Below are 27690 nucleotides of genomic sequence, written 5' to 3' on the forward strand. Positions count from 1 at the left end.
CAGCATCAGTAGGGTAAAACTAACCTGTCTCACGACGGTCTAATCCAAAGGGGGAGGATTGAAGAGACACGGAGTGAAGGTTTCTGTAGGAAAATGATCCAGAATGAAGTATGGGCTGGAGAGGGGAGAGCCAGGTGCGGGGAGGTCCGCGAGGAGGTTGATGCAGTAATCCACACAGTCGTGGAGTTTCCTAAAGGTCAGTTCGGTTTCCTTCCCCTCATGAACACCAAAGTTATTCTGCCCAGATCTGCAGTGGGATGTGGCCTCTTCTTTCTAATGACGCACACTACCGGCAAAAGGAGGCAAACTATGATTTTCTCCAGAGGGGAGACACATCTGCATTCAGCGCACCCTGTGCAAACTCTTTATTGAAGCTACAACCAATTTACAAGATGGATCGCGGTGTTTTTTTTTTTGCCACTGCTAATAACTTAGATTTGTCATTTGTTTCACAGCTGTGAATTACAAAAAATTTACATTTTTGGTTCACAAAATCACCACACAGCTTGACATTTTTGCTCAGAGAAAACTGTTTTTTCCTTCATCCTTTATTTATACATCCATCAAACTGCAACAGGGAACTTTCGGAGATTCTGAAATTAGTTGACTGCGAAACTGTAGTGCAAGCATTTTCTCTGAACCTAACAAGCTTTTAGCAACTCAGTGGCATAAGACCTCGAAAGCCTTATTTTTTATTTAGATGGAAAATCTTTGTACCAGGATATTTTAGGCAATATTGCTTTATAATGCTAGATCCAGTCTCTTTTGAATTCAGTGACACCCTGTTAAATACTGTCTCTTACCTGTAATATTTCCACGTTTAGGACTTCTAATTTTGGTTTAAAAAACCACATTTAAAGGACCTTAGCTTACTATCACCCGCATATAATCTCTTTTCTGCATATAACATTCACAAAATTCGGTTCTATAGAAAAGCATCTTTAAAGTAATTTGACTTAATTTCTTTTCCCACTGATGAATGAATCAATCGAGATGAATATCATTAATCTAGAGACACCGATGAAAATGAGAAGTGATTTTGGAGTTCAATTCTGGTGAATATAAAAATGGTCGGTGACTCTAAAGCACACCGAGAGAAGGTGAAGTAGGTTAACTTAAAAGGCTGCTTGTTCGCGGGATACAAAAGCAGGACTTGAAGGGAAGTCAATTTAGCTCAAGTGGCTAAGGAATGGGATTGATATCTGCAGTTCTATATCGCCTCTGTAACAAAGTAGTGTTGAGAAAATGTAGTCTTTTGGAAAGGTGAGTTGAAATATTCCCTTCTCTTCCCTAAAAGATTGAAATAGTAGTGGAAAAAGACCAAAGCCAGTAAATCCGGGACTTGTTAGCTCCTTGAAGTCACGGATCATATCTTCTAATTGTACTGTACTTTTCCAAGCGCTGAATTCAGTGCTCAATAAATACTATTGATGGGTTGGAACTTAAAAGAGCATTTGCACTGATACAATCCTGTATTCCTGACACATCTAGGTTTGGAGAAAGTGGGGGATGTTTAAATTGAGTTTCTATCACCATCGATAGTATTTATTGAGCACTTACTGCGTACAGAGCGCTGTACTAAGCGCTTGGCACTGAACTCAGTACAGTGCTCTGCCCCCAATAAGCGCTCAATAAATACGATTAAATGAAATGAACGCAGTGCTTTCTCGGACAAGGTTCCTTCGACGGTTTAGGTTGGAATCACTCTCATTTTCCTTTGGATCGTTCGGAGCTAGATGTAAAAATATAAGTTCAAGCCCAGATGACGTTCTAACCTCATTCTTACTTCTAGGTTATACCTGGTTGTTATTTAAAGTGCTTACCACGTGCCAAGCACTATACTAAGTGCTGGGGTAGATACAAGGTAATCAGATTGGACACGCTCCCTGTCCCACATGGGGCTCACAGTCTAAGTAGGGGGGAGGAGGACTTAATCCCCGTTTTACAGATGAGGAAACGAAGGCACAGGGAAGTTAAGTGACTCGCCCAAGGTCACACAGCAGACAAGTGGCAGAGCCGGAATCAGAACCCAGGGCCTCTCATGCCCAGGCCTGGGTTCTTATGTTGCCAACTTGTACTTCCCAAGCGCTTAGTACAGTGCTCTGCACACATTAAGCGCTCAATAAATACGACTGATTGATTGATTGATTGATTTCCGCTAGGCCACACTGCTTCCCATAATAAGCAACGAGCTCAAGCGCTAGGTAAAGACATCATCTTTCTTTTAAAGTACATTCATACTACTGAATTCATTTTCCTGCTTAAAATCAAATTGCATTCTTGTAACATCCCACCCGTCCTTCCGAAGAAGTCCAAGCAGCAGGAGCTTCTTCAACGAGAAAGATTTAATGATAATGTGGGAGGAGATTCCCTTGATCGGGATTTAAGGCTTTTCCGCCTTAATCCCGCAAAGTCAGTGCTCGAGAGCGTCTCGTATCCCTCTGACAAAATGGCACGAGAATATCGGTGAAAACTGAGAGCATACCGTAGTACAGTGAGATAGTCTTATATCTCTCACACCTCCTTTGGTTCCTAGAAACTCTGTCAAGTATTAATCTGTTTTTGCTATTTCTGATGTACAAAAGGAGGTGGATTAGACGGGCAGGTGTCTCAAGAATATGAAAATATATAAAAAGGAACCATTATAAATTAGATCTCTATTTTAATACAAAATTCTGCACTTTCCACTCAGCGTCCCACTTGATATCAAACTCATAGTCAATTCAAGTAGATCCCGAAGCACCCTTCTGAATCATTTACACTCCTGCAGGGGAAAAAAAAAACAAATAAAAAAATGAGCCTTTAGACTTCAGATGAGATCTTCAGAAGGGAGCTCTACTACTTGGAAATCTGAAGATCCGTTTGATTTTATGATGCCTCCCCGTGACCCAGTGAGCGTGACTTAGCATAAATTTCTTTTCAGTTTAAAAAAACCATCAAAATCACTACTACATTTTGTCAGGTCCTGCCACGTTATTAATCGTTTTCTTGACGCTATATATTTTTAAGAATCTTGCTGAAATCCCTAGTGTCTCCTATTTTGCTCGTCTAACACTGGGCTGTGTGGAAGAAGGCCATTTCAGAACGCCTGTTTTCACTATGTGTTTTGATACCTATCGGGTGATTAGAGAATTAGGGAAGGGTTTTCTGTCAGCGTGTGGATGTATGGATGGAAAACAATGTCAGAAGAAAAGGTCGTTCGCAGCGTCGGTCAATACCAAGTAGCATAAAATGAGTTTTCTCCCCCAAGTGAGGAGACCATAACCCTTGCCGAATCGGTGGGCTAAATGAAACCAGTCTGAAGGTGCTTTAAAATGTGGAGGAGGGAGGGTGATGGCGAGGGGGCTTGAAGGGTGGGATTAAGCGCTTAGTCCAGTGCTCTGTACACAGTGAGTGCTCAATAAATACGATTGAATGAATGAAATTGGTGAAGAAGGTGACAGAGAACTCCAGCCTTGGGGGTGGTCTTGTGCGAGGAAATCCTAAAAGACCAACCGGTCGGATACCTAGCTTTGCCAGTTTCTCCCCTCAGCAACCTCTCTTTCATTTAATCATAATAGTATTTTTTGAGTGCTCATAATAGTATTTTTTGAGTGCTTACTGTGTGCAGAGCACCGGACTGAGCGCTTGGAAAGTACAATTCAGCAACCAACAGAGACAATCTCTCCTTCCCTATCCCTGTCCCTCCGTGAATTTTCCCCAGATCAGCTCTCTCCTGCATCCTTCCTGCATCTGTTCCACCAGAGAGTTACCAACGTGAAAATGCCCTCTTTCAAACCCCAACTGAGAAGGGGTCATGGGGCGCCCATTTCAGCTCCTGTTTAGTGTATGACCTTCTTGTCGCTAATTTTATTTTCAAATCCAAAATACGAGGCCCAAGAGGCACGTAGAAGGCTGCGTCCTATGAAGTTTTCTGGAGGACGATCCAGCTGAGGGGTGGGTGAAAAGTGAGGCCTGGTTTGATTGAGAAGCGGCTTCAAATCACGAAAAGGGCATCCGAAATCACACTGCTTCTTCTGTGTTTAGACGCTGGGGTTAGGCCTGTACTACCAAATTCACCAGATTAATTCAGGACCCCAAATCACTTATGCCTTAGTTAAATCATCATCATCATCAATCGTATTTATTAAGCGCTTACTATGTGCAGAGCACTGTACTAAGCGCTTGGGAAGTACAAATTGGCAACATATAGAGACAGTCCCTACCCAACAGTGGGCTCACAGTGTAAAAAATGTAAGCCTGGTGTGGGCAGGGAACGCATCTACCAACTCTGTTTATACTGTACTCTCCCAAGTGCTTAGTACAGTGCTGTGCACGCAGTAAATGCTCAATGCATACGATTGATCCGGCAAACCGATCACCTAGTTCAGGGCCCCAACTTGCATATGCCTTAGTTACCCAACACTTTCTGGCAAAAACGGTTTGGATAATAGTCTTTTTCGCTTAGAAGATGTCCATTTGTTTACTAAAACAAATCTGCAAGATTGTTGTATGTTTATTGTTGTGTTGTACTCTCCCGAGCACTTAGTACAGTGTTCTGCGTAAAGTAAGCGCTCGGTAAATACGCCTTACTGGCAAAAACCCATTTAGTCTGTCTGAGCACTCGCTCAGCGGCAGGGTGAGGTTGTAACCAGGCCCTTTCCTTCCCTCTTCAGATCACACAGTTGCCCAGACTCAAGAGGTTCAGGGGAATCTCTCCTTCACGTTACGGGCGGCTCAGTGCCACTGTCAAGTGCTGCTCCTTGTTTTTAATCAATCAATCAATCGTATTTATTGAGCGCTTACTATGTGCAGAGCACTTGTTGCTACATTTGCCCTGCCCTTCTGGAACTGTGTCAGCAGCCTCAATCAATCAATTCGTCAACGAGCTCCTCCTAAGACATCATATCTGCTTAGCCTAATTTGGCCTCTCTCCGGTATCATGAGTTCTCTCAGGCACGATCAGGATTTAGTAACTAGAATCCAGGCCAGGTCACCCGAAAATCTTCTGGAACTCAGAATTTTACTGCAGCCCAGCATCCTCGACAATGTGGCGGTCATCCCTGGTCAGCCGGGGAAGAGAAAGCTCACATTTCTCGGCCTCACACGCAGACCAGGTCCCTTACGGGCCGGCCGCCTTATTAGCCTTGATAGGCAGCGAATCTAAGGCAGGGTTCCAGGGCCGCTCCTTTCCTTATGAGCTTAAAGTTTTGTTTGAGCATTCAGAGATGAAACCACCCAGTTTCTTCTGCCAGGCTTTTTGTCACGTCTGAAAAAAGGCACGGCGAGCGGTCCTCGTCATCCACCTGATGTCCTGGGGAAACTATCAGTAATTTCTGATTAAAACCGATGTTTCCGTCCCAAAGACACCTTGCTTCCGTCCAGCGCTCAGGGACGAACCACGGCCTGAAGCACCTGGAGAGTCGTGAAACACCCCAAGCCCTCTCACCCTTCCTCAGGAACTTAGGCACATGTGGCACTATCTCCTCGACCACTCTAACTCCATCCTCTCTTCACCCGAGCTTGAGGCTAGACTCACCTGAGAGACTGTGACACTGTAGTAGCCTCCACAGACGCCTGGATCCTGTGACATTCTGGGGCCACCACTGTTTTCCCAGGGTGAATCCACCTGCAGTTTTGCCCTGAAGATGGTTGCTTAAATGTAAACAGCCGTGACCGATGGGAAATGGATACGATTAATCCCTCGGGAACAGCTTTTGACTTAGCGCGGTTCACCCAGACGTCCGCGGTATTTGACTGGTCAACGCATTTGCATTTGGCTATTTAGGTGATACCTCCCGGGCGGTTTCCCAGCAGCAGTGACGGTGCCCCGAATCCCAAACGGTTCAAAGGGTGTGGGGCAAGGGAGAGAAGGGGAGCAAAGAGCTTATCATTCAGCAGGTCCACTCTCCCATTTACAACACTATACGTGACTTCCAGAGGTCAATCCTAGCACAGGTGGCTGACCCAGAAATCTCTTGAGGTAAACGTTTCACGAAAAAAAAACCCCAAACAGACAAAAGTCGCCGACTCGACTAAACCAGAAGGAGCAATTGATATTAATATAATAGCAATCGCTCTGTCATAACCGAACAGTGGAAGTAACTCAAACGGAGGAGTCTGAAATCGTACGTGAACGTGCTCCTGTAGGACAGAGTCCTGCCGTTTCTGAATGGGAAAGGAAGGCGGTTTGAATATTTCTGGGGGTTTCGCTGGTAGCCGGTCACGGGGAGAGACGTACATTTAAAGGAGCGGCAAATAATGCTGCTCTTTGCCGCCGAGGTGAGTCACGGAGGAGAGAGAACCAGGCCCTCTATTGCAGCAAACGAGCTATGGACCCTTAGCTTCCATCGTCGTGTCTGACACGAACGTGGCTACCTGTTCCTCCCTAGCACCTCCCGTATGCCCTCCTACCCCTTAAGGTGCTTTACGAGTCGAAATTCACATTACAAACCCCCCTCCCCGGGCCTTCTCCTCCCTTAGAAACAACATCACTCCAGCGTAAGTTACGATAGTCTCCCGGTAAGGCTTAGCGGCAAATACATACTCTATCTGTATTTCAAGGAGCGGGCCCTGATTTTTTTTTTTTTTTCTAGCTCTGCATAGCTCTTCGGAGTCGACGTTATACGTGGCTCTCGTAAATTATACAAGTGTTTCTGTCGTCGGGCAGCGGGGCCTCCGGAGAGTCGCGCCGGACAGACGGGGGGTTGGCGGCGGTCTCCGGCTCCGTGGGGGCGGGCTCTGGAGACGGGAGGACCAGAGACTCGGGTTCCAGTTCAGGAGGAGGGGAGGGCGTGAGCTCAGGAGACGCCCCGACACCGGGAGGGTCCGGTTCCCCGCGGGGTTCGGCCGGGGGCTCCGTCCCCTCGGCCGCGTCCCCGTCCTTCGGCTCCAGCTGCGGCCCCTCGGGGTCCTCCGCGTGGTCCCTCTTGGACCGCGGGTGGACGGACACCTTGATGGCGATCTGCTGGGGCTGCTCGTGGAGGGACGAGGCGTCGGAGTCGGCGGCGGGGGAGTCGCTGCGCTTCAGCGAGTTGGGGATGGTGTAGACATCCTCGCCGTCCGGGGCCTCGGGCGCGTGGCGCACGAAGTTCTGGCCCTGCTCCTCCAGGCCGACCACCTCCATGATCTCTTCCATGATGGTCCGGCAGTTCATGATGAGGGGAGGGAGAGGCACGCTCCGGGCCAGCTCCTCGATGTAGCGGGCAAACTCCATGGTCTTGAACTGGGTGACCTTGGCGAGCTCGAGGGTCTTGGCCGAGGTGATGATGGGGATGCGCTTGGCGATCTCGAAGGCCTTCTGCAGCTTCTCCGCCCCCTCGGTCCGGAAGAACTCGTTGATGGCTTTCTCGGTTTTCTTCAGGTGGCTGCTCATCATGCACAGCCTGGTGATGTTCAGGACCATGACGATGGTGAAGGCCACGAGGCAGACGATCATGTAGTAGATGCCCATGTCCCCCGAGGTGAAGATGACCCTCAGGGTCACGGTGTTGTTCACGCGGCCGTAGGCATTCGCGGCCACGCAGGTGTATTTCCCCCGGTCTGAGAAAGACACCCGGGTGATATTCAGCAGGCCGCTCTCGTGCATCCACCATTTTCCTGTCAGGAGGGAGAGATAGGTGACGTCAGCCGGGGGGGGGGACCGCACGTTTTCCAGATCTAAGGACGTGTCCGGGTATTGACGCCTGTCTACTTGTTCTGTTTTGTTGCCTGTCTCCCCGTTCTAGACTGTGACCCAGGGGATTAAGACCGTGAGCCCTACGAGAGACATGGGCTGTGTCCAACCCCAGCGCTTAGCACACAGTAAATGCTTAACGAATACCATCATTATCAACGCTGCTCTCGGTAGGGCTGAGAGCATATAAATATGTAGATTCCCGATGAGAAACAGCGAGGCCTAATGGATTTAGGATAGGCTTGGGAGTCCGAAGGACCTAGCTTCTAATCCCGGCTCCACCACGTGACCCTGGGCACATCACTTCACTTCCCTCTAACTCAGTTACCTCACCTGTAAAATGGAGATTAAGACTCTGAACCTCACGAGAAGCAGCGTGGCTCAGCGGAAAGAGCCCGGGCTTTGGCATCAGAGGCCATGGGTTCAAATCCCAGCTCTGCCAGTTGTCGGCTGTGTGACTTCGGGCAGGTCACTAGACTTCTCTGGGCCTCAGTCACCTCATTTGTAAAATGGGGATGAAGACTGTGAGCCCCCTGTGGGACAACCTGATCGCCTTGTAACCTCCCCAGCGCTTAGGATAGTGCTCTGCACATAGTAAGCGCTTAATAGGCCTTCCCAGACGGAGCCCCTTCCTTCCTCTCCCCCTCATCCCCCTCTCCATTCCCCCCCATCTTACCTCCTTCCCTTCCCCACAGCACCTGTATATATGTTTGTACATATTTATTACTCTATTTATTTTACTTGTACATATCTATTCTATTTATTTTATTGCGTTAGTATGTTTGGTTTTGTTCTCTGCCTCCCCCTTTTAGACTGTGAGCCCGCTGTTGGGTAGGGACTGTCTCTATATGTTGCCAATTTGTACTTCCCAAGCACTTAGTACAGTGCTCTGCACATAGTAAGCGCTCAATAAATATGATTGATTGATGATAAATGCCATTATTATTATATGGGACTTGGATGTCTTCCCTTCACCTCAAACCTAATAGGGCTAAAACTGAACTTCTTATCTTCCCATCCAAACTCTGTCCTCCCGCTCACTTTCCCGTCACTGTTGACGGCACCACCCTCCTTCCTGTCTCAGAAACCCGTAACCTTGGCATTATCCTGGACTCCTCTCTCTCATTCCACCCACATATTCAAGCCATCACTAAATCCTGTCAGTTCCACCTTCCCCCCTTCCTCTCCACCCAAACTGCGGGTCACAAAAACGCAAGCACTTATCTGTTAATAGCTATAATTTATTTATCAATCAATCAATCATATTTATTGAGCGCTTACTATGTGCAGAGCACTGTACTAAGCGCTTGAAATTTATCTATTTCTTTACATTAATGTCTGTCTCCCCTTCTAGTCTGTGATCTCGTTCTGGGCAGGAATGTGTCTGTTGTTGTATTGTTCTCTCCCAAGCACTTAGTACAGTGCTTTGCACACAGTTAGTGCTCAATAAATGCAATTAAATGAACGAGTGAATACAAGCTGATTAGGTTGGAAACAGTCCGTGTCCCATAAGGGGCTCAGTCTTAATTCCCATTTTACAGACGATGGAACTGAGGCACGGATAAGTTGAATCACCCAAAGTCGCACGGCAGACAAATGGTCAAGTCAGGATTAGAAATCGGGTCCTTCCGACTCCCAGTCTGGTGCTCGATCGCTGCGCCACGGTGATTCTCATGTCGGGCTGATGTTTCCGAAGGAAACCTGCAGAAGATCCTCAGACACCCTAGGGAAGGCTCTCACATCGCCCTCATTCCAGGGAAGGTCAGGGGACCTTGCAGAGACCATTGTAGGGGAAAAGGCGGGTTTTTTTCCCAAAATTCCTGTCTTTAGGGCACCCCTATTGGCTAGGATTGCAGTACAGAGGAAGGGAGCAAAGAGGCAAGTCCTCCACAGTACTCCACCCCTCCCCAAGGAATTCTCCCAGACTTCTCGGAAGCAGAGGGGAGACTTATATCTGAAACACTCTGGCTACTAATAATTACGGTATTTGTTAGCGCTTAGTCTGTGTCAAGCATTCATTCATTCATCCGATCGTATTTATTGAGCACTTACTGTGCGCAGAGCACTGTACTAACTGCTTGGGAAGTCCAAGTCGGCAACGTATAGAGACGGTCCCTACCCGACAACGGGCTCACAGTCTAGAAGGGGGAGACAGGCAACAAAACAAAACATGTGGACGGGTGTCAAGTCATCAGAGTGAACAGAAGTAAAGCTAGATGCACATCATTAATAAATAGAATAGTAAATATGTACAAGTAAAATAAATAGAGTAATAAATCTGTACAAACATATATACAGGTGCTGTGGGGAGGGGAAGGAGGTAGGGCGAGGGGGAGAGGAAGAAGGGGGCTCAGTCTGGGAAGGCCTCCTGGAGGAGGTGAGCTCGCAGTGGGACTTTGAAGGGAGGAAGAGAGCGAGCTTGGCGGATGTGCGGAGGGATTGGGGGCATTCCAGGCCCGGGGGATGACGTGGGCCGGGGGTCGATGGCGGGACAGGCGAGAACGAGGTACGGTGAGAAGATTAGCGGCGGAGGAGCGGAGGGTGCGGGCTGCGATGGACAAGGACAGAAGGGAGGGGAGGTAGGAGGGGGCGAGGGGATGGACAGCCTTGAAGCCCAGGGTGAGGAGCTTTAGCTTGATGCGTAGATTGACCGGTAGCCACTAGAGATTTTTGAGGAGGGGAGTAACATGCCCAGAGCGTTTCTGCACCAAGATGATCCGGGCAGCAGCATGAAGTATAGACTGAAGTGGGGAGGGACATGAGGATGGGAGATCAGAGAGGAGGCCGGTGCAGTAATCCAGTCGGGATAGGATGAGAGCTTGAACCAGCAGGGTAGCGGTTTGGATGGAGAGGAGAGGGCGGATCTTGGCGATGTCGCGGAGGTGAGACCGGCAGGTTTTGGTGACGGCTTGGATGTGAGGGGTGAACGAGAGAGCAGAGTCGAGGATGACACCAAGGTTGCGGGCTTGTACTGTTCTAAGTACTGGAGTAGATACGAGTTAATCCTGTTTAATAATAATAACTGTGGTATTTAAGCGCTTACTCTGTGCCAAGCACTAGTCTAAGCACTGGGGTAGATAGAAGGTAATCAGGTTGGACACAGTCCTTGTTCCACATGGGGCTCAGAGTCTTAATCCACTTTTTAGAGATGAGGTAACTGAGGCACAGAGAAGTGAAGTGATTTGCCACACAGGTCACACAGTAGACACGAAGTAGAGTCGGGATTAGAACCCACGTCCTCTCACTTCCAGGTCCGTGCTCTTTCCCCTAGGCCAAGCTGCTTCTCTATTACGGTACCTGTCCCACATGGGGCTCACCGCCTAAGGAGGAGGAAAGGAACAGGCATCGAATCCCCGCTTTACAGATGAGAAAATTGATTCACGGAGAAGTTCAGTGACTCGCCCGAGATCACACAGCAGGAAAGTGGCACTGGCAGGATTAGAACCCAGGGCCTATGACTCTGAGGCTCTTTCCGGGAGGAGGGGCAGGGGTTTCAGGGATAGGTAACATTGAAGGGGTAGGAAAAAGACATCCCAGATTGCTCTGTCGGCAAAGGCAATGTTCTAAAATGTGTCCCATTTGTAAATGACTAAAACCATTCACTCAAGTGGAAAAGAGAATTTAGAAGACATTTTTTTGTCAAGCAGCCCAAACACAGGCAAATAGGGCAGGTCACTGACACGCGGGGACTCGGCTTGGGAACTTTCTGTACCGAGAAATGCAGACGGGAAGTTTTCTTGCTGCAGTCAGTAATCTTTTGTCCGCAGCGGAACAGTTGAGTATTTATCGGGGCGGGGGGAAATGGCTGAAAAGTACAAACAGCTCATGAAATATTCAAAGCCACTCACCCCGAGTGGGGAGCGATTTGCGCTGGGTCAGACCTAGAGCGAGCCAACCGTCTCCCCCTTTTAGACTGTGAGCCCACTGTTGGGTAGGGACTGTCTCTATATGTTGCCAACTTGTACTTCCCAAGCGCTTAGTCCAGTGCTCTGCACACAGTAAGCGCTCAATAAATACGATTGATGATGGTGATGATGATGTTACCTGCCTGGCTCCTGGTGGGGGAAGGATAGGGGTTGAGGGGTGTGAAATGAACACACGTCTCGGAAAGGTTGGATCTGCTTCCCTTGGGGAGTGGACTATTTGCCCCAAGACAATCACTCGTTTTTAATGTAGGCGGAGCGCTGTGCTAAGCGCTTAGCATTGTAAGCTTGTGGTGGGCAAAATGTTTATTGTTGTACTGTACTCTCCCAACAACTTAGTACAGTGCTGTGGACACAGTAAGCGCTCAGTTCATTCATTCATTCATTCAATCGTATTTATTGAGCGCTTACTGTGTGCAGAGCACTGGACTAAGCGCTTGGGAAGTACAAGTTGGCAACGTATACAGACGGTCCCTACCCAACAGTGGGCTCACAGTCTAGAAGGGGGAGACAGAGAAATAAAAAATACGATCGAATGAATCAATGAATATTAAGGACTCGTTGGCCACTGGCTCAAAGCCCCACCAAGCGCTTGGCCATTTTGGCCTGGTGGCTCTTAGCTAATTCCTCCCGCCGCAGAGCGGAGCAGGGAAACTTCCCTTCTCGCTCCGGATTAGAGTCCTGAGACCTAGGGAACGGGATTTCATTCATTCAGGCGTATTTATCGAGCGCTTACTGGGTGCAGAGCGCTGTACTAAGCGCTTGATGTTTCTCAGCGTTGAGCTCTCATCATCATCATCAATCGTATTTATTGAGCGCTTACTGTGTGCAGAGCACTGTACTAAGCGCTTGGGAAGTACAAATTGGCAACATATAGAGACAGTCCCTACCCAACAGTGGGCTCACACCAGTAGGGCTTTGAAGGGAGGAAGAGAGCTAGCTTGGCGGGTGGGCAGAGGGAAGGCATTCCAGGCCAGGGGGAGGACGTGGGCCGAGGGTCGACGGCGGGACGGGCGAGAACGAGGCCTAACGGGGAGGAGGTTAGCGGCGGCAGAGGAGCGGAGGGTGCGGGCTGGGCTGGAGAAGGAGAGAAGGGAGGTGAGGGACGAGGGGGCGAGGGGATGGAGAGTCTCGAAGTCGAGAGTGAGGAGTTTTTGCCTGATGCGTAGGTTGACTGGTAGCCACTGGAGATTTCTGAGGACAAGTGGCAGAGACAGGATTAGAACCCATGACCTCCTGACTCTCACGCCCGTGCTCTATCCACTCTGCCACGCTACTTCTCAAGAACAGTGGAACGGGGCCCATTCGTTCTAATCGGTGATGAAAGGTGGATGGTTAAAAATAAACTCCAACGGCCAACTTCACTTTCACTGGATGGCCTTTCAGATGGCCATCTGTAAAGTTGATCGGAGTACCGGCGACTGGTTGGAGAAGCTTCACAAGTGTACCAGCCTACCGATTGCTTAGTACAGTGCCCTGTATGCAGTAAGCACTCAATAAATGCAGTTGATTGATTGATTGATTGATGGGAGAGGAATGCTTAGTTCAGTGCCCTGCACGCGGTAAGCACTCAATAAATGCAATTGATTGATTGATTGATGGGAGAGGAATGCACCGAACCATCCTCTCGTCCCCAGAGCTGGCAGGTACCCCCGGGGAGACCGTGCCCGCCAGGGGATGGGAAGGAGAGGAAAAGGGGGTCAGAAACAGCTTGGCAGGAGAAGGGACCCGCCAGGCTTTTTGGAAAGATCAGATCTGGTGTATGAGAGTGGGAACCTGGACTTTATCTTACTTGTACATATCTATTCTATTTATTTTATTTTGTTAGTATGTTTGGTTTTGTTCTCTGTCTCCCCTTTCTAGACTGTGAGCCCGCTGTTGGGTAGGGACTGTCTCTAGATGTTGCCAACTTGGACTTCCCAAGCGCTTAGTACAGTGCTCTGCACACAGTAAGCGCTCAATAAATACAACTGATTGATTGATTGGACCAATGAAGAAAAGCTCAAGAGAAGTTCAGCTACTTACGTTAAGTCCTCTTCTAGACTGCAAGATCTACATGTTGCCAACTTGTACTTCCCAAGTGCTTAGTACAGTGCTCTGCACACAGTAAGCACTCAATAAATACAATTGATTGATTGATTGGACCAATGAAGAAAAGCTCAAGAGAAGTTCAGCTACTTACGTTAAGTCCTCTTCTAGACTGCAAGATCTACATGTTGCCAACTTGTACTTCCCAAGTGCTTAGTACAGTGCTCTGCACACAGTAAGCGCTCAATAAATATGATTGATTGATCGATTGCTGTCCTATTGTACTCTCCCATTTAGTTATTCATTCATTTAGTCAATTGTATTTATTGGGTGCTTACTGTGTGCACAGCACTGTACTAAGCACTTGGAAAGTACAATTCAGCCAGAGACACTAATAATAATGATAATAATAATGATGGCATTTATTAAGCGCTTACTATCTGCAAAGCACTGTTCTAAGCACTGGGGGGGGATACAAGGTGATCAGGTTGCCCCACTGGGGGCTCACAGTCTTAATCCCCATTTTAGATGTTTGCATTACTATTCAGGGCCATATGCTGGAGAAGAAGCGTGGCTCAGTGGAAAGAGCAGGGGCTTTGGAGTCAGGGGGCATGGGTTCAAATCCCGGCTCTGCCAATTGTCAGCTGTGTGACTTTGGGCAAGTCACTTCACTTCTCTGTGCCTCAGTTCCCTCATCTGTAAAAGGAGGATTAAGACTGTGAGCCCCCCATGGGACAACCTGATCACCTTGTAACCTCCCCAGTGCTTAGAACAGTGCTTTGCACATAGTAAGCGCTTAATAAATGCCATCATTATTATGATTATATGCTCTCATGTCACTGGCAGCTCACCAAGGTGGGTGGAATGCAGCTTTAGCATTAGCGTGGACCCCTCACGGAACAATCTCGGCTTTGTTAGCGTCTCCAAAGTCCATTTATTTGAAAATAAGGCTCGTTAGGAAAAATCTTTACTGAACTCAACAAAATTTTGCCCTGTGTTATTGCAACCTCTGGCAACAATTACCGATGCACCACTTTTTTTCTGACTTTTGGTGCAGTTGGATAATGGCCCATGGACTGCCACCTCATAGTGCCACCAGATCGTCTGAAGAGGCATCTATTACCTGGAGTTAGAGGACGTGGGTTCTAATCCCAGCTCTGCCACTTATCTGCTGTGTGGCCTTGGGCAAGCCACTTCACATCTCTGTGCCTCAGTTACCTCATTGGTAAAATGGGGATTAAGTCTGTGAGCCCCACATGGGACAACTTGATTACCTTGTAACTACCCCAGTGCTTAGAAAAGTGCTTGGCACTGGCACATAGTAAGTGACCGAATACCATAATTATTTATGGTTATTATTAATAATAACTTAACAGTAATAAGTATTATTATGGTATTTGTTCAGTGCTTACTATGTGCCACGCACTGTACTAAGTGCTGGGGTGGATAAAAGCAAATCAGGTTGGACACAGTCCCTGTCCCACGTGGGGCTCACAGTCTCAATCCCCATTTTGCGTATGAGGTAACTGAGGCACAGAGAAGTTAAGTGACTTGCCCAAGGTCACACAGCAGACAAGTAGCAGAGCCGGGATTAGAACCTATGACCTTCTGATTCCCAGGCCTGTGCTGTATCCACTATGCCATGCTTCTTCTATAGGTAAATATAGAAGAATAAAGATAAATATAATATAAATATATAAATAGAATATAAATATATAAATATAATATAAATATATAAACATAATATAAATATATAAATATATATATATTTATGGTATTGAGGGCTTGCTGTGTGTCAAGCACTGTTCTAAGCACGGAGTTAGCTACAAGTTTATCAGGTTGGACACAGTCCCTGTCCCACATGGGGCTCACAGTGGAGGAAAGTGAGGCACAGAAAAATTAAGTGACTTGTCTAAAGTCACACAGTAAGCATCTGGCAGGGCCGGGATTAGAACCCAGGTCCTCCGACTCCTCTAGGCCCATGCTCTTTTCACTAGGCCACGCTGTTTCCTAAAGTACTTTATTAATCAGCATGTTTGCTCAGTGCCTTCCCAGGCACAATTCTCTGGGATCTCCAGGGATTAATAGCCTACAAGAAGAAAGGAGCTCCAGCCTTTTCATAGAGCAATATTTTAGCTTTGGGCTGATCTTGAAAAGTAAAGGGCAATCAACATTTAACGCTAGGCTACACAGATAAATGTTTCTAATTTAATAAACTGTATTCATAAAAATAACTAATTATTAACTCAATACTAAGACAGTCTCAGAGGGCAAAGACATTAACTTTTTTTTAGAAAAGAAAACTGCTCTCCCTTCAAATAGATAACAAACTCCATAAAAATCCAGATTCTCTACTTTGTACCTGGTTAAACGGTACTGGCTCCTGACAAATGGTAATTTACTTAGACTCTAATTGTTAAACCAATCAATAGTATTTATTGGGAGCCTAATATGTGCAGCGTGCTTAGTGGTTTTAGACTTTTAGACTGTGAGCCCACTGTTGGGTAGGGACTGTCTCTATGTTGCCAATTTGTACTTCCCAAGCGCTTAGTACAGTGCTCTGCACATAGTAAGCGCTCAATAAATACGATTGATGATGATGATGATGGTTGGGGGGAGAAGACACGATCCCTGCCTTCCACATGAATCAAAGGACAGATGCACAGACAGAAACAGAGCTCCAACTATAACCTTCAAGGAAGTTCGTTTTTACGTTGCCAATTTTTGTGAATTTTACAGAACTAAAAGGCCTGCACTAGTTTTAAAAATCTCACTTAAGAAAGGGTGTGGAGACGGATGAACTTTCTCAGCCCAGTGGAATGTGTTGTGATAATAGGGTTCGGTGTCAACCAAAAGAAATGAAAATCCATATATAATATCGAAAGTTCAGTTTAGCCAACGGTTTCAATCTCCTCCCCTAAAGAACCTCTCTCCAAGACAACTAACGAGTGCCAAAATGGACTAATTTATCTTTGGTGTCCTCTCCCTTAGCCCTGCCCTTTGTCTGCTGGAGGCCAACTTGTACTTCCCAAGCGCTTAGTACAGTGCTCTGCACACAGTAAGCGCTCAATAAATACGACTGAATGATTGATTGATTGATTGAATAAGGTAGAAAGCCGTGTGGTCCAATGGAAAGAACACAGGCCTGGGAATCAGAGGACGTGGGTTCTGATCCCAGCTCTGCCACTTGTCTGCTGTGTGACCTTGGGCAAGTCATTTCACTGCCCTGTGCCTCAGTTCCCTCATCTGCAAAATGGGGATTCGATACCTGTTCTCCCTCCTACTTTGGGAGCGCCACGTGAGACCTGATTATCCTGTATCTACCCCAGCACTTCGTACAGAGTTTGGCACATGGTAAGGACATAACAAATACCACAAATTATCATTATTATTACAAAACTAACGTGGCTCAGTGGAAAGAGCACGGGCTTTGGAGTCAGAGGTCATGGGTTCAAACCCCGGCTCTGCCAATTGTCAGCTGTGTGACTTTGGGCAAGTCATTTAACTTCTCTGTGCCTCAGTTACCCCATCTGTAAAATGGGGATTAAGACTGTGAGCCTCACGTGGGACAACCTGATCAACTTGCATCTACCCCAGCGCTTAGAACAGTGCTTTGCACATAGTAAGCGCTTAACAAATACCAACATTATTATTATTATTATTAAAACTAATGTGAAACCTGAGGATGCCTGTTCACCAGTCTCTCCTTCCCCATATTCATTCAATTGTATTTATTGAGCGCTTACTGTGTGCAGAGTACTGTACTAAGCGCTTGGGAAGTACAAGTTGGCAACATATAGAGACAGTCCCTACCCAACAGCGGGCTACCTAGGCAGTTAAGAGAAGCAAGTTGATACCTTCCAATTTTGGAGAGCAATCTCCAAAGGGTAGCAGCAGTGGAAAGAGCCCGGGCTTTGGAGTCAGAGGTCATGGGTTCAAATCCCCGCTCCGCCAATTGTCAGCTGTGTGACTTTGAGCAAGTCACTTCACTTCTCTGTGCCTCAGTTACCTCATCTGTAAAATGGGGATTAAGACTGTGAGCCCCCCGTGGGACAATCTGATCACCTTGTAACCTTCCCAGCGCTTAGAACAGTGCTTTGCACATAGTAAGCGCTTAATAAATGCAATCATTATTATTATTATTAATTGTAAAAAGCAATGGTAGGTAACATTGTTTGGTTGTCCTTTCCCAATAGGGCATTTCCTACTTCATTGTCCTCTTCTAAAACGAGTAGTTTCCTCATCCACTAACACACTGTTCAGTAGCTGCTGCTGGATTCAAACATCATAGAGGCGGTGGTGCACGTCTGTCTGACTCTTTGATTTTGTGTTGAGGGTTCCCGGCTGGAGAATAATACTCAATAATAATGGCATTCGCTAATTGCTTACTACGTTCCCAGCACTGTACTAAGCACTAAGGTAGATTAAAGATAATCAGGTCCCTGCCTCATTTAGGGCTCACAATCTTGATAGGAGGGAGTGGGATTTCATTCCCATTTTACAAATGAGGAAACAGACACAGGGAAGTTAAGTGTCTTTCATTCATTCAATTGTATTTATTGAGTGCTGTGTGCCGAGCACTGTATTAAGCGCTTGGGAGGTACAAGTTGGCAACATATAGAGACAGTCCCTACCCAACAACAGGCTCAGAGTCTAGAAGGGGGAGACAGACAATAAAACATGTGGAGAGGTGTCAAGTCATCTTGCCCACAGTCAGGTAGCAGACAATCAATCAATTGGTGGTATTTATTAAGTGCTTACTATGAGCAGAGCCCTATTCTAAGCACCTGGGAGAGTACAATTCAAGAAAACAAGCAGACGTTCTCTGCCCATAATGAGCTTACAATCTAGAGGTGGCAAATGGCAGACAGGATTAGAACTCAGGTCCTCTAATTCCTAGGCCCAGGGTCTTTCCACTAGGCCATGCTGCTTCTCCATTGTTCTGTCATTCATTCGATCGTATTTATTGAGTGCTTACTGGGTGCAGAGCACTGTACTAAGCACCTGGGAAAGCACAATAAAACAGTGACATTCTCTGCCCACAATGAGTTTACAGTCTAGACGGGAGATAATTGGGTTGGACACAGACCCTGTCCCACGTGGGGCTCGCAATCTTAATCCCCATTTTACAGAGGAGGGAACTGAGGCCCAGAGAAGTTAAATTCACAGGGGAGAAATAGTGGCAGGTGGAGAGAGAAAGGAGGGGCCTTTTTGGTGATATAAGCAAGACTGGATTATGTTCTCTACTCCTCACCTGCCACCTCTCAGGAACTGAGCAATCCAACAGCTTCCTAATTTGTCAAAGCCTTAAGTAATCATCGGTTCCATTTACTGTTCAACAGTTGGGTCAACTGTGAATGCCACAATCATTTCCAGGTGTCAAGAATGTGACTGTGTTCTCCCTCTCCTCCCACACCTGGCTGCTTGCATCATATACAGCATATGATACAAAGCAGAAAGCTACTTTGGGGCCTTGCGCACAATCCTGACACAGAATCATAGTATTTAGGAAAAAAGTAGCCACCTTAGATACAAAGGAGCTATTTTGACCTGGGTCGGTAAGAAACTTACTAACAACGCCGAAGTCCAAAGCAAAATAATATAATTCCCTTTATTTGCTTAGGAAACGCCATTAAAAAAAAAAAATTAAACAGCATCCTCCTAGAGTAGAAGGAACTTCTCATTGGGGTAGATTGAGGTGACGGCCAAATTCACACAGAGATGTATGGAGGAGTTGGGACTAGAAGCCTTTAAATAAAAGGGAATTATATTATTTTGCTTTAGACTTTTGGCATTGTTAGTAAGTTTCCTGAAACAGACAGCCCTGAATGTGGTCAGGTTCCCTTTGGAGGTCCTTCAGAGCCTTCTGGAGCTAATTATGGCACGTTGCTCAGTTCCTCCCACACAGGTTTTTAAAAATTCTGTGTCCAAGCACAACCTTCTTTTCTGCTTTCAGAGGGAAACCTGAGAAGAAATCCCAGAGTTTCTCCACTCGGCTAAGAATAAAGCCATGGGAGCTGACACCAAAATGACAGTATTCAAAAACTGAAACCATCAATCAGTCGGTATTATTTACTGAGCACCTAATGTCTACTGAGTGCTTGGGAGAGTGCGGTAGAATTAGCAGATGGGATCCCTGCTCGCAAGGAGTTTACAATGGAGTAAGGTGACAAACATTAACTTACCTTTCAAAGAAGAGAGGGCCATGGATATGAGCTAACAGTTCAGTGGGATGGAAGTTTACAGCTTGCCCGCTTCCCAGCTCTCCCAAGAATTACACAACTACTGTTGTATTTTGCTCTCCTAAGTGCTTAGTACTTTTCTCGCAGTAAGTCATCAATAAATATCGATTGATTACCTCAGTAATCTGTATGAAAATCTATCCCACTGAGAAGTTCCTCCTACTCTAGGAGGATGCTGTTTAATTTTTTTTTTTAAATGGTGTTTCCTAAGCATTGACTAGGTTTCGGGCACTGTGTCAAGCTAATCAGTGTAGACACGGTCCATGTTCCGCGGTCTTAATCCCCATTTTACAGATGAGGGAACTGAGCTCAAAGAAGTGAGGTGACGGCCAAATTCACACAGCAGGTGTATGGAAGAGTTGGGACTATTAAGGTCCTTCTGATTCCCGGGCTGTGCTCTATCCACTAGGCCACACTGCTTCTCAGACTTCAGTCTACCGCCTATCTTTTAGACTGTGAGCCCACTGTTGGGTAGGGACTGTCTCTATATGTTGCCAATTTGTACTTCCCAAGCGCTTAGTACAGTGCTCTGCACATAGTAAGCGCTCAATAAATACGACTGATGATTGATGATGATGATATCTTGGCCTCAGACGCCAGACCTCGGAGTGGAGCTGAATGGAACGGTGGCAGTGAGTTCAAGAGTCTCTCAAACGCTCTGCTTTTCAAAGGGCTCAACTAAAAAGCCTATACAATCCGATAAACTGGCAATTTCTTACAACCCAACCCATTATTAGTTCAGAGAAGAACCATTCACTGTAACAAATACAAAATACAAGTCTCACTCATTCAGATTAAAAGGGATAAGAGGAGATTCTGTCTGAACTGTCCCTACCGTTGTTGGGTAGGGACCGTCTCTATATGTTGCCGACTTGTACTTCCCAAGCGCTTAGTGCGATGCTCTGCACACAGTAAGAGCTCAATAAATACGATTGAATGAATTAGTGGAAAAAGCCTGAAGTGTGGTGTCTGTTTTTAAATGCAGCATTACTTCAGGATGAAAAGGTGAGCACTTACTGAGCAATTACCTGTGGACAAAGCACTGTATTAAGCACTTGGGAGAGTACAATATAAGAGTCATTATACATGTTCCCTGCCTCCGATGAATTTGCCTGCATGTCTAGGATAAGGGCTTCTTGGTAATTAATTCATCATCTCCCCCCATCCTGCCTCTCTTCGCTGATTTTCTACTACAGCCCAACGTGCACACTGCCCTCCTCTCGCTCCATCTTACTCACCGTGCTCCAATCTTGTCTTTTAGACAATCTTTTAGACTGTGAGCCCACTGTTGGGTAGGGACTGTCTCTATGTGTTGCCAATTTGTACTTCCCAAGCGCTTAGTACAGTGCTCTGCACATAGTAAGCGCTCAATAAATACGATTGATTGATTGTCTCTCTTGCCGCCAACCCCTTCCCCACGTCCTCTCGCTAGCTGGGAACTCCCTCCCCCTCCATCGGACCACCACTCTCTCCACCTTCGAAGTCTTATTAAGGTCACGCCTCCTCCAAGAGGCCTTCCCCGATTGAATCTATTGAGCGCTTATTATGTCAGGGCGCTGTACTAAGCACTTGGGAGAGAACGGCACTACAATAAAACCAACATATTCCCTCCCCACAACGAGCTTACAGTCCAGAAGGGAAGCCCTCTTTTCCCCGTCTCCCTCTCCCTTCTGCATCAATGACGCATCTGCCACTTGTCAGCTGTGTGACCTTGGGCAAGTCACTTCTCCGTGCCTCAGTTCCCTCATCTGTAAAATGGGGATTAAGATGGTGAGCCCCACGTGGGACAACCTGATCACCTTGTATCCCCTCAGTGCTTAGAACAGTGCTTTGCACACAGTAAGCGCTTAACAAATACAATCATTATTATTATCTGGATCTGCGACCTCTACGCATTTGATATTTGCTCCACCCCCATCCCCACAGCACTTCCATACATACCCTCAAATTATGTATTATAAATTATTTATTCATATTAATGTCTGTCTCCCTCTCTAGACTGTGAGCTCATTAAGGGCAGGGAACATGACTGCTTATTCTGCTGCACTGCGCTTTCCCAAGTGCTTAGTACACTGCCCAGGACATAGGAAGCATTCAATAGATGCCACTGATGGATGGATGAATTAAGTGTGCTAATCTTGGGCTCTGTTTCCCAGTCTGCGTGGGTCTGTCTATCCTTTTAAATCCACTTAGGACAGATGGGGATCCAGGCCCTTCGGTCCTGCTGCTCTCACAACAACTTCCTCCTTTCTCTGCACATCTCCTGCTTTTGGCCGCCTCGCTGACACCTTATTAACCACAAGTTAGAATCAATCAATCAATCAATCATATTGAGTGCTTACTGTGTGCAGAGCACTGTACTAAGTGCTTGGGAAGTACAAGTTGGCAACATATAGAGACAGTCCCTACCCAACAGTGGGCTCACACACTTCTCCCTTTACTTCTGCATTCCCTTTCCAGCAGAAGAATGGGAACAGGGTGGAAGTATCACTACTTCCAGATTAGTGGATTCTAAATTAAAGAGCTTTCCTGGGTCTCTTTATCCTTTTGGTAATGTACATGCAGACCAACTAACCACTTGGCTAACTGTTCATCTGTAAAATGGGAATTAATACTGTGAGTCCCGCATGGGAGATGGGCTGTGTCCAACATGATAATAATAATAATAATGGCATTTATTAAGCACTTACTATGTGCAAAGCACTGTTCTAAGTGCTGGAGAGGTTACAAGGTGATCAGGTTGTCCCACGGGGGGCTCAGAGTCCCCATTTTACAGATGAGGGGACTGAGGCCCAGAGAAGTGAAGTGACTTGCCCAAAGTCACCCAGCTGACAAGTGGTGGAGCCGGGATTTAAACGCATGACCTCTGACTCCAAAGCCTGGGATCTTTCAACTGAGCCACGCTGCTTCTCCCAGAACTTAGTACAGTGCCTGGCACATAGTAAGCGGTTAATAAATAGCATAAACCTCCCCCCCCAACACAAAAAAACCTACAAGCTGCTTTGGGTGTGCCACTTTATGTAACATAAAAAGTTTCTTGATAGAGACTGAACAAATAGATTTCTTCAATACGTGATGCGCAAGCGTATGTGACGTCTCATTCTCTCCCTCGCCGTACTTTGGAGAAAGCAAATAGAAGACGGAGGCTAAAGTTGAAGTATAGTTGACCCTGAATGTGCTATTCCCCAAGTTCTCACCCATGCAGTACAACAAGCAACCACTCTTTCAATCCTACCTCCTGCTTCCTCTTTGTCGTCGTCCTCCTTCACCAAATGGCCATTGGAATTGTACCACTTGAAATGCGGCTCCGGGACACCTCGCACGTTGCAGTTGATGACGGCGTTCTTCCCTTCCCTGACTATAACGTGGTCGACCCTGGCCATCACCACGGGCTCGGATCCCAGGACCGGGCTCGTGCCATTGGAAGTGCCATTTGTCATTTCTCCCGCAGTTGCCAGAGCCGCCAGGATGATGAAGAAGGGGACTCGAGGCAGAAAGCGCACACTGGGACGGCTCTTCGACCCATTCATCTTCTCTCTGCTCTCACTCCGTTGTAGGGCAGGGGTGCGGGAAGGGATAGGATCTCCACGGCCCAGTGCTCTGGGTGGAGGAGATCCTGGGACCCACTTAGCCTCGATCCATGAGCCGGAGACTTGAGAAAAGGACCTGTGGAAAAAAACACGGAACAAACGAATACTGGAATTGGAACGTGGACGTTCCTATCTAAAAAGCCCAATGGATCCCATCACAACGCATTACCAGAGCGCGTGGTTGTAAAGACCTTTTCTGCGTACCGTGAATTCGCCTTCTTATCAAAATCCTAATGTGTCCGGAGCTTATTATATTACACAAGGATACAGGCATTTTACAAATTGCATTCACCCCCTTTTAAGGAGCTCAAAGCTGTTTTTTAAAAGGGTATCTGTTACGCACTTACTACGTACCAGGCATCTTGTTAAGCTCTGGGGTGGATACAACCTTATCCAGTTGGACACAGTCCCTATCCTACAAGGGGCTAACTGTCTTAATCTTCATTTTCATTTCGTATTTATTGAGCGCTTACTGTGTGCAGAGCACTGTACTAAGCGCTTGGGAAGTACAAATTGGCAACATATAGAGACAATCCCTATCAATCAATCAATCGCATTTATTGAGCGCTTACTATGTGCAGAGCACTGTACTAAGCGCTTGGGAAGTACAAATTGGCAACATATAGAGACAATCCCTATCAATCAATCAATCACATTTATTGAGCGCTTACTATGTGCAGAGCACTGTACTAAGCGCTTGGGAAGTACAAATTGGCAACACAAAGAGACAGTCCCTACCCAACAGTGGGCTCACAGTCTAAAAGGGGGAGACAGAGAACAGAACCAAACATACCAACAAAATAAAATAAATAGGATAGAAATGTACAAGCAAAATAAATAAATAAATAAATAAATAGAGTAATAAATATGTACAACCATATATACATATATACAGGTGCTGTGGGGAAGGGAAGGAGGTAAGATGGGGGGATGGAGAGGGGGACCTCCCTACCCAACAGTGGGCTCACAGTCTCTTCATTTTAAAGAGGAAGTAATTGAGGCCCAGAGAAGTGAAGTGACTTGCCCAAGGTCACACAGCAGACAATGATTCTCACTTGATCGCTCCAGGACTGGGTTTCGTCATCCCCTACTTATGCAAGGTAAAATTAAAGCAATGAGAGGCAAAATAATTTATCTAGGTCATTTCTATGGTGGTGGAGTCAAGATTAGATTCCATGATGTTCTGTGGGAGAGTTTTGAGAGAACACATGGAGTCGAGGGAGGTGTTTTTGCATCCCATCAAACCATCTCCTCCACGGCACTTCCGCCTATACACGCCCTGAGCTTTCGTAATAATAATAATAATGGCATTTTATTAAGCGCTTACTATCATCATCATCATCAATCGTATTTATTGAGCGCTTACTCTGTGCAGAGCACTGTACTAAGCGCTTGGGAAGTACAAATTGGCAACATATAGAGACAGTCCCTAGCCAACAGTGGGCTCACAGTCTAAAAGGGGGAGACAGAGAACAAAACCAAACATACTAACAAAATAAAATAAATACAATAGATATGTACAAGTAAAATAAATAAATAAATAGAGTAATAAATCCGTACAAAGCACTGTTCTAAGCGCTGGGGAGGTTTCAAGGTGAACAGGTTGTCCCACGGGGGGGCTCACAGTCTTCATCCCCATTTTACAGGTGAGGTAACTGAGGCACAGAGAAGTGACTTGCCCAAAGTCACCCAGCTGACAATCGGCGGAGCCGGGATTTGAACACATGACCTCTGACCCCAAAGCGCTCGTTCCGCTGAGCCACGCTGCTTCTCTGCCAACGAGGATAAGATCAAGTCCAGTCAGTCCTGGAGTCTTTGCCATGTGTGGGGAAGTTTCCAGGGGATTATTGTGATTATCAATAATAATCATAATGATGTTGATGGTATTTGTTAAGCGCTTACTACATGCCAGGCATTGTACTAGGTGCTGGGGTGGATTCAAGCAAATGGAGTCATGCATCGACCCTGTCCCATGTGGGGCTCACAGTATCAATGCGCATTTTGTAAATGAGGCCCAGAGAAGTGAAGTGATTTGCCCGAGATCACACAGCAGACAAATGGCCGAGCTAGGATTAGAACCCATGACCTTCTGACGCCCAGGCCCGTGCTTTATCCACTATGCCATTTTGCTTCTCTAACAATAATAATAATGGTGGTATTTGTTAAGTACTTACTATGTTCCAGGCGCTGTACTAAGTGAGAAGCAGCGTGGCTCAGTGGAAAGAGCCCGGGCTTTGGAGTCAGAGGTCGTGGGTTCAAATCCCGGCTCCGCCAACTGTCAGCTGTGTGACTTTGGGCAAGTCACTTCACTTCTCTGTGCCTCAGTTCCCTCATCTGTAAAATGGGGATTAAAACTGCGAGCCCCCCGTGGGACAACCTGATCACCTTGTAACCTCCCCAGCGCTTAGAACAGTGCTTTGCACACAGTAAGCGCTTAACAAATACCATCATTATTATTAAGTGCTGTGATCAATACAAGCAAAGTGGGCTGGACCCTGTCCCTCATGGGGCTTGCAGTTTTCTCCTCATTTTGGCCTTCAACACCTTGCTTAACGTATATACCTGAACTCTGTAAAAATCATACTGACTTGGGAGGCCTTCCCAGACTGAGCCCCCTCCTTCCTCTCCTCCTCCTCCCCCTCCTCATCTCCCCCGCCTTACCTCCTTCCCCTCCCTACAGCACCTGTATATATGTATATATGTTTGTATGCATTTATTACTCTATTTATTTATTTATTTTATTTGTACATATTTATTCTATTTAATTTTGTTAATATGTTTTGTTTGGTTCTCTGTCTCCCCCTTCTAGACTCTGAGCCCGCTGCTGGGTAGGGACCGTCTCTATATGTTGGCCAACTTGTACTTCCCAAGCGCTTAGTACAGTGCTCTGCACACAGTAAGCGCTCAATAAATACGATTGAATGAATACTACCAAAAGCAATTAGAAAAGGCTGTAAGTACACCTAGCTCTCCTAAAACCTAGGGACTGCTTTCTTGCCAAATCTTGCATTAAGGAAATCTTCCACTGTAGTGCTCGTGGAATCTAATGTCACACATGTGCACAGTTTTTTCCCAATAAGGCAAACAACTTTGTCAGATAAGCATTTCCCAATTCCCCAACAGCCACCTACACAATGGAAACGCGCATTGTGACATAACTGGGTGTGTCGTGTTCGGTGTACGCCTAATACTATGACCTTATGAGAAGCAACGTGGCTCAGTGGAAGGAGCACGGGCTTGGGAGTTAGAGGTCATGGGTTCGAATCCCAGCTCTGCCACTTGTCAGCTGTGTGACTTTGGGCAAGTCACTTAGCTTCTCTGGGCCTCAGTTACCTCATCTGTAAAATGGGGATTAAGACTGGGAGCCCCACATGGGACAAACTGATCAACTTATATCCTCCCCAGAGCTTAGAACAGTGCTTTGCACATAGTAAGTGCTTAACAAATGCCATCATTATTATTCAAACATCTAACGAATCATATGCTAAAAATGTGACTTTAGACTATCTCTTTGGGAAGGGAGAAAGGCAAAAATGTGACTTTAGACTCTCTCTTTGGGAAGGGAGAAAGGCAAAAATGTGACTTTAGACTCTCTCTTTGGGAAGGGAGAAAGGCAAAAATGTGACTTTAGACTCTCTCTTTGGGAAGGGAGAAAGGCACAAATGTGACTTTAGACTCTCTCTTTGGGAAGGGAGAAAGGCAAAACTCTGGTGTCTGTGAAGACATCTATTAGATGGACTCTGTGAGTTAATGTTCCTTTACAGGGAAGATTACAAACAATAATAATAATGATGGCACTTGTTAAGTGCTTACTATGCGTTAAGCGCTGGGGTAGATACGAGCTTATCAGGTTGGACAGTCCCTGTCCCGCATGGGGCTCACAGTCTTACAGATTACTTCACATTTTACAGATGAGGTAACTGTGGCACAGAGAAGCGAGGTGACTTGTCCAAGGTAATGCAACAAACGAGTGGTGGATTAGAACCCAGGTCCTTCTGATTCCCAGGCCAAGGATCTGCCAACTAGGCCGTCCGGCTTCCCTATCAATCAATGACATTTAATGGGTGATTACAGAGGGGAGACTGTGAGCCCACTGTTGAGTAAGGACTGTCTCTATATGTTGCCAACTTGTACTTCCCAAGAGCTTAGTACAGTGCTCTGCACACAGTAAGCGCTCAATAAATACGATTGATGATGATGATGTCTGCATTAAGCTCCTGGGAAAGTAGGATACAAGCAACGGAATGGGTAAA

The 27690-nt window shown here is 46.4% G+C and overlaps 1 protein-coding gene across 2 annotated transcripts; it reads right to left on the minus strand.

Moving 5' to 3' along the window:
- Positions 1-2121: 2121 nt before the first annotated feature.
- Positions 2122-23796, minus strand: MFAP3L (microfibril associated protein 3 like). Of its 2 annotated transcripts, XR_005453449.1 has the most exons (3): positions 23083-23796; positions 5519-7578; positions 2122-2764 (listed from the first exon to the last, which is right to left on the minus strand). XR_005453449.1 is itself a non-coding variant. In XM_038755300.1 (2 exons), exons 1-2 carry the CDS (start codon positions 23375-23377, stop codon positions 6602-6604), a joined length of 1272 nt encoding a protein of 423 aa, XP_038611228.1. In that variant the 5' UTR covers positions 23378-23796; the 3' UTR covers positions 4271-6601. The 2 variants fall into 2 exon arrangements, 1 of the variants encoding a protein (XP_038611228.1); XM_038755300.1 differs by lacking the exon at positions 2122-2764 and having other exon boundaries at positions 4271-7578.
- Between the last annotated feature and the right edge of the window lie 3894 nt (positions 23797-27690).

The sequence above is a fragment of the Tachyglossus aculeatus genome, chromosome 12, assembly GCF_015852505.1.
Source record: "Tachyglossus aculeatus isolate mTacAcu1 chromosome 12, mTacAcu1.pri, whole genome shotgun sequence".
In the NCBI taxonomy this organism is placed as follows: Eukaryota; Metazoa; Chordata; class Mammalia; order Monotremata; family Tachyglossidae; genus Tachyglossus; species Tachyglossus aculeatus.

Bases quoted from the DNA above. Each gene is read 5' to 3' on its own strand.
- MFAP3L (XM_038755300.1), bottom strand. From the start codon at position 23,377: ATGAATGGGTCGAAGAGCCGTCCCAGTGTGCGCTTTCTGCCTCGAGTC. The intron at 7,579-23,082 runs GTAGGATTGAAA...CCCTCCTGACAG, and splicing joins CGACAAAGAGGAAGCAGGAG to GAAAATGGTGGATGCACGAG.